General features: G+C 30.4%; 1 protein-coding gene across 1 annotated transcript; it reads right to left on the bottom strand.

The window, feature by feature from the left end:
• Nucleotides 1–5,040: 5,040 nt before the first annotated feature.
• LOC108487374 (sufE-like protein 2, chloroplastic) lies at nt 5,041–6,120 on the bottom strand. The gene has a single exon (XM_017791699.2). The coding sequence runs from the start codon at nt 5,933–5,935 to the stop codon at nt 5,252–5,254; it is 684 nt and encodes a 227-aa protein (XP_017647188.1). The 5' UTR covers nt 5,936–6,120; the 3' UTR covers nt 5,041–5,251.
• Between the last annotated feature and the right edge of the window lie 1,698 nt (nt 6,121–7,818).

Here is a 7,818-nt window from a genome sequence, read left to right as displayed (position 1 = left end):
TGAACCCTCGGTAAGATTATGAATAAGTTATGATTAGATGACCTTAATACCATTTATGCCAAGTTCATCATGTTTATTTGTATGTTACATGTGTGGTTATAATGCTTATTATTTGCATAGGAACTTACTAAGCTATATAGCTTACTCCCTCTCTCTTTTCCTTTGTTTTATAGTGTCACCATGCCAGCTCGGGGATCGGAGACTGTCGGAGATCCATTCACACTATCAACTTAATATTTTGGGTACCAATGATTTTATTATTTTGAGTTATGGCATGTATAGGGACTTGGTCTTTTTGTTATGTGTCATAGTTGATTTGGCCAAATGCGTTAGCTTCTGTTGGTTGATAATTCATTTTGTAAATGGCCATTGAAATTGGCTAATATTGGTTTAAGTATATGCATATGATGATCACTTTCATGGATGTAGAAAATTGTATGGTTTAAGTTGAATAGCATGTGATGGTTGTATGTGATAGATGATAGTATGTGAATGATGTGTGGATGCCTTGTTTGTGGTTGACTGGGTTGAATGTATATGCTTGGATTGGTATTATATGTTGTTGTGTAGGTTGTGCATGGAAGGGTGACAAAAAGGCTTGGTAAATAGCCTTATTTTTGTCCACATGGGTAGATATACAAGCGTGTGTCTAGGCCATGTGTGACACACGGCTTGTGCCATTGTCGTGTAATCCAGCCGTGTGTCCCCTGCACCTTAATAGTTGCAAAACATAATGCTTAGTATCGAGCACACGGGCAGAGACACGAGCGTGTGTCTCAGCCGTGTGGACAAAACAGCCTTAGGGATGGGCGTGTTCCCTGGGCGTATGAAGTCTGCACCTATTTTATAAAAATTTTGGAAAATTAAATCTACCACACGACCTAAGCACATGGGCATGTGCTTGGTCGTGTGACTTCATTTTGTTCATGGATGAAAAACAGAGAGTTACACAGAGTTTAGACACGAGTGTGTGTGACCCCACGGCCTACCTACAGTATGTCCCAAGCCACACGGGCGTGTGACCCGTTTTTGATGAAAAATTTTCTAAGTGTTGTGAATTTTTTCTAAAGTTCTCAGATTGGTCTCAAATCACTACCAAAGCATGTTTTGGGCCTCGTAGACTCGTTATAAGGATGATTTGAATGTATGTAAAAAGTTTTAATTTCGACAAAAATTTGTGACTCGAAAAAGTGTGTTTGCTTGTATTTAAGTCTGGTAATGCCTCGTACCCTATTCCGGCGTTGGATATGAGTAAGGGGTGTTACAAAGTCACATTTATATGTAGTCAGTATATTGCATCGGGAGTACTGTGGAGATTGGCGATTTTATCGCATTATTTCTTAAATGGAAAAATATCTACATTATGTTTATATAGTGGTTTAACCATATTAAGCGTTGTTGTGCCTGTTTGGAGTTTGGCAAACAAGTTTTGGGGAACTCATGATGTGTAACGGATGGTTGGCGTAGGAATTCATTCTTGCATTATGATAATTCCATAACTCATTCTAATGTTGATATGGTTGTTATGAATATGTTACATGGATGTTTCGTGTGATTGATCCTAAACGATTGTTGAATGTGCTTATTGATTAGACTCACACTGAGCTAGTTAACTTACCCCATTACTTCAAACCTCTCAGGTAATGAACAAGGCTAGCATCGGACATGGCATAGGGATGTACAGCAAATTTCAAGCTTAGATTCTATTTAATTTTATTTTTGATATAGTTCCCTAAATTTATTTGATTTTAGACTGTAAAGCTATTTGTACTATGGTTTGGGTTATTTTTGTTTCGGGGATTTTCATGCATGCATAACTTCATTCTTTAAATTGATTTATAGGAATATTCTGAAATTGGACTAAGCGTGTTACTCAACTTAATAAATAATTAGATTTTTAATTGTTTTTCCGCTGTAACCAAACTTAATAGGGTTTTTCAATTGTAATCATGAGCAATGTGTTTTTCTTAAAACCACACCAATGTTATTAACTTGACTTAATAAAAGTTGAACTTGTTAAATGAACATTTCCCAAAATAACAAAGGTAATCGCTGTTTTTTTTTTTCAAAGAAAAAGAGTGTATTTGATGTTTTCAACCAATGATAGGGTAGATTCGTAGTTTAGGTGTCCCACGTGACCTTCATGATTCAACCATAATGTTTAATTTGAGTTTAGGAGGTTACATCATATGCTTCCTCATAGAGACGTCATTATCACGTCGTCGTGATGTCCCATGCTTCCTCATTAGGACATGCCTCTGCTTCGATTATGGTTGCGTCAAGTGCTTGCAACATGTCCAGAAATGCGAGGCACACTCCACAATAACTCAAAGATTATACTTTTTGTCAAATTAATCCTATTTCTATTTAAAATTTATAAACAAATATATAATTTAAAAATAAAAATTTTAAAATATTATAAAAATCATCCCCATATCTTAGTTGAATATTAGAGACCTAAAAATCATCCTCAATTCACTCTTTTTATCCTATAAAATTTATTTTTTGCTTTCTCTCCCTTCATCTTTAATTGTCGGTTGAAAATAGTTTCTCTATCTCCCATTTACCATTGGGCAAAGAGTTAAGGGTGTTCAAACAGTTAGTTCAATTAATATCTAAGCCAAACTACCATTAATTGAAAATTTTAAATCGTTAATTGAATCAAATTTTTCTTAATCCTATTAACTAATAGAAAATTTTAATTAATTTAAACAGTTAATTGAATTAACTAAAATTAGTACATTTTTTTGTTCAAACAAGTTGAATAAAAAATCAGTGACTATTTTTTCCTTTATTTTTATTTAAAAGAAGTTTCAATGAAATAAAAAAATCAACAAATAACACAACAAGAATAGTAAATTAAAAACATAATGACGAACATTACATTGAAAACATTAATTTTTACTTTTGTAGATTCTGTTTTCCAAATATTTTGTATTTCATATTACTTTGTTGCCTACTATAAGATTATTTATAAATTCATTAATGTTTTTATACGGTAGTAACATTATTAGTCACTGTATATATTTTTCGTTTGGTCAATTAATTAAAAAAAGTTATAATTTGGTCACTGTACTATTTAAAAAATTTTATTTGAGTCTCTGAGTTGTTAAAATCAATGCTATATGATTTTCTCTGTTCGCACTGCTTGCACTAACCGAAAGCTTTTTTTTGTATTATCTTCTACATTCAGTTTTTTTTTCATGTAATAGCTAACGAATTTACGAACCAAAATTTAAATAATTTTTTTCCACTCTTTGACACTTATTGTCAGATCGACTTGGATCTAAAGTATGTTCTTCTGCTCGTTGATGGTTCTACTCATCCACCGTATGAGTTGTCTAATTGTTGTTTGGATCTTCTTGGTGGAACCTAAAAAAAAATAGCCCAATAACTTAAATAATTTTTTGAATAGTTTAATGACTAAATTTAATTATAATTATAAAACTTGATAATTATTAATAATAAAGCATTAAAATTACGTAACTTAGAATTAAAAAAAACTTATAAAGTGGCCTTATTAAAATTCGCTAATTAAATTTTAAGGTACAAAATTATAACTTCTAAGAAACTTAAAAAAAACATAATTACAAATATCTTATAACTTTTAAAGTGAAATAAATAAAATAAATCAATAGTAGTAAGAAATCCGTAATTTTAATAATTTTATTAGAAACCTTAAATTATTCTATCCACTCTTGAATTGAAAAATATATAAAACATAGATTAAAAATAAAATAATTAGATATAAATGAATATATTTAGATATCAAGTAGAAATTAATCACAAATAATTAAAAATAAAATAAATTTAAAAATATTTTTAAAAATTGAACATTAAGTAAGATCAAAATCAAAAATAATTTAAATGGGATATTTATACATATTGCAACATCCAAAATATGTAGCTTACAATTAAAAAAACTTAATTATAAAGTAACCTTATTAAAAATACAATAATTAAACTCTAAGATACAAAATTATCACCGCTAGCAAAACTTAAAAGGCACAATTCAGTATACCTTATAAAATAACGTTTAAAGTACAATAAATAAATTAAATAATAGTAGTAAAAAAACTTATAATTTTAATTTTTTATTAAAACCTTAAATTATCCTATTTCCTCTTGATGAAGTTGAAAATATATAAAAATATAATTTTTAAAATAAAAATTAAACATAAATGAATTTATTTGGACATTGAGTAGAAATTAATCACAAATAATTAAAATATAACAATAAATTTTAAAATTATTAAAAATATATTTGAACATTAAGTAACAATTAAATCACAAATAATTTAAATGTAATAAAAATTATAAAATTATAAAAATAATTATTTTACGAAATATTTAAATTGTCATTATTAAATTTTAATATCTAAATTGACCCAACTAATTTTTACAATGCATAAACTACCCCAATTTCCTTCTAATGAGTCTCCAATGAGCTGGATTATATATATATATATTATAGATCGATATAGATAAATTTTAAGTACTTTTAAGCTATTAATATAATTAAAAAAAATACTTTGAATATACAAACCATATTTTAACTATTCTCATATAACACTTTATTTTGCTTAGGGCTTCTCTGCCTCTACATTTTTAATGGTTGTAGGTCGTTTTAGTTGTCTTAAAGGCCCACTGTTTGTAACGTATCTTAGACTCTTCATCATCGAGGTGGTTGGGTCATTTCAAAACTCCATTTATTTCCTTATGCTCAACTATGAAGCCTTTTTATGATCATCCCTCCCGTGATGAATAACCTCATTCAACATGCAGAAAAAGCCAAGAACAACAATGAAGACCTAACATTTGACATGGATATGCTCCAACTCCAACTAGGCGAGCGCATATGTGAGAAGAAAAAGAAACATTTGTCGGGTCCATGGAGTGAAAGAACAGCTTATGGAAGAGATGAAGCTGGGAAGCAGGCTCAAGCAGGGCCTGCTCTTCGCCATTGCCAAACCCAACAACCACAAGTTTGATTCTTTCCTTCTTTTCTAAGACGCATCCTTACAATTGCAATAACCGCTATTTATCTTTACTTTAAAGAACGAAATATTATTGCACAAACCCATTCTTCTTCAGTGTATTTTTTTCCACCCATCTCAATTATTCGATCGAGTCTAGTAATTTTATCTACAGAAATCATACAGTAGTAGCATATTAAAAACTACTTTAATTTCCTATCAACATCTTGAAATTACCAGAGACAGGGAAACCAAAGGAAACCTAAATGTCCTATCTAAATTTCATTGGTGCTAAAAAGCAATGAGGAAAATCGCGGCGGCTTTAGCTGGTGCACTTGTCTCTCCTCCATCAGAGCAGCCGTTTTATTTCGCATATAAATCAACACATTCTGCCACGTATTCACTCTAGATTGGACCTTCCCATGGACTCCGACGTTCAGCTCCACCAACTCCTCCGCCGTCACCCCGACAACCTCTTCAGGGTCGGCACCGTCCATCACCCATATTAGACACGAACAAAAACCTTTACTTATCTCGGAATCGCTGTCGGCTCGAAACCGAACCTTCCCATTTTTGTCAATCCTGGCGTCGACCCACACCTGGGTTGTGCAACCCTTGACTCGATTCTCCGGCAGCCGAGCCGCCTCGTCAAACGGAGCCAGCATCTCTCCGTAATATAACAGCCGTTTCACGCGATCGATTGGCTCCGTTAAAGACTTGAACTCCGAAACCAAAAGCTGAACCTTGTGGGAAACTCCTTGTTTATACGTAGTTCCCCAAGGTGTTTGAATCTTTGACGAAACAACGAATGACTTGGTCAAATCAGATTTACCAGAGAATTTGTTTGATTCAATAATAGTATCTGCTCTGGGAAGCTTTAAATGAATGTTTTTAGTGTTGGGGAAATAGTGTTTATCAAAGAAACAATGGAAGGGAATTCTTATGGATAAGGAGGTCATGTTTGGATAGAAAGAAAATGAAGAAAAGGAAGAGAAATAGGGAGGAGAGAAAAAAGAAAGGGGAGATGGAGCGAGAAATTCGTTAAACTTGAAGATGTAAAATGGGAAAGAAAGGTCCTTAAACTACGCAATTGATTGGTTGTCTTGTCTGTGTCTGAGATTTTCGTGGAAATTGAGGAAGTATTGAAGTTGACGATTTATAATGAGGAGAGGAACCAAATGGATCTTTACAAGCGTGAGATTGTATAGTCGAATAGATTCTGTTTGTTTTCGTTGTAGTTTGGATAACAAATTTTTATTTGAGAAAATTCAACCTAAATTAATTTTTAATAACAAAAATAATTTTATTTAAATTAAAGTGAAATATATTAATATATGTTATGAATATCTTATTAAGTGGATGTCCATAATGATCAAGATAAAGTTTTAATGTAATTTAAATTCTAATAGTTATTAGAATTAGATCTTTACTTCTTTTATACTTCTTATACTTATAAATAGAGACTCTGATTAAGCTTGTAATAACCCCTTTTGATCAATAAAGTACATTCTCTATTACTTTCATATTTTCTTTGTTTTTATTCTCCCTATCTCTTTTTATTTTATAACATGTTATCAGTACGATCTTGCTCGAAGTGATAATTCATTTTATCAACAATCAAATTTATCCTTCATGATTTTCAATATCTTTGACGACAATATACAAAGTTTTTATAGGAAGTTTCTTTTATTTAATGTTTCATATCTGATTATTATTTTTCATTCTTCTTTCATTATACATTATCATTATTTTGATTAACTTATTTTACTTTTTGTTCTTAAGGATGGTGAAGATTTGATACCGTTATCTATATGAAATCGAGAAGATGTTTATAATCACTACTTCTCATCCATGGTAACGATGTTGAAAGATTCAATCTCGTAATGAATCATGGTGATGACGATGATGTTAAAGATCTTCAGGTATATTTTTACTATATTTTATTTATTATATCATATTTATAATAATTAGAGACTAATCATGACAACATTAATAGATAGATTATGATTTAAAATCCACGCATGTTTGCAATGGGGATTATGAAATAAAGAATCTATTGGGATGTTTATAAGTTCGTCCTACTAGATTTGTTGCATTCCCTGAAGTGAATGTAAACATGAAGAAAATAAAAGATATACTCATGGACCACTAAAAGTGGGAACATAGTAATAAATAAGAGAACAATAAGAGTTCTCAATATAACTCTTCAAAGGATAAAGATAACTTATGTTATCAATGTAATATGAAATATTATTGGCCACATATGATATTTTGTTTTGTTAATATTCTTTGAGGAAGGATATGAGAATGTAGTAATAAATTCTATCATTATAGATAAAAAGCATTTATCTTATTTGGTACTAAAACAAATAAATATTATTTCAATATTTGATAGTACAAAATTAGTTGAAAGCTCTAGAAGAGCTAATATATTAATATCTTTTGATGGTTAGTCCATTGGTTTTAAAAGATATTTATAAAGGATCTTATATTGAGATTTTGAATGAGAAAATATTATATTTCATATGAATCACTATTGCTCTTGTTATTAAATTGAATTGATTGTGATTATCTTTGTGATCTTCTTTTGTTATCATCCCCGTTAAGGGGTTGGAAGCAAAATATTTGACTGTGAAAGATCTTTTTATAAGCAATTAAATATGTAATTCTATCTAAAACTCGTTATGGTTGGATGCACCTGAAGTTGCAAATTTTTTTAGATATTTGAAGATTTTGGCATATTCCCTGAAGCGAATATTGCATATAATTATTTGGAAATTATATTTATTGACTTGGTGGCATTATAGACTTCACATTAATTTAGACATTTTCAGTAGTAAAT

Source organism: Gossypium arboreum, chromosome 5, assembly GCF_025698485.1.
Source record: "Gossypium arboreum isolate Shixiya-1 chromosome 5, ASM2569848v2, whole genome shotgun sequence".
NCBI lineage: Eukaryota > Viridiplantae > Streptophyta > Magnoliopsida > Malvales > Malvaceae > Gossypium > Gossypium arboreum.
The sequence above is the reverse complement of the archived record's forward strand: the minus strand, read 5'-3'. Positions and strand labels throughout refer to the sequence as shown.

Bases quoted from the DNA above. Each gene is read 5' to 3' on its own strand.
- LOC108487374 (XM_017791699.2), bottom strand. From the start codon at position 5,935: ATGACCTCCTTATCCATAAGAATTCCCTTCCATTGTTTCTTTGATAAA.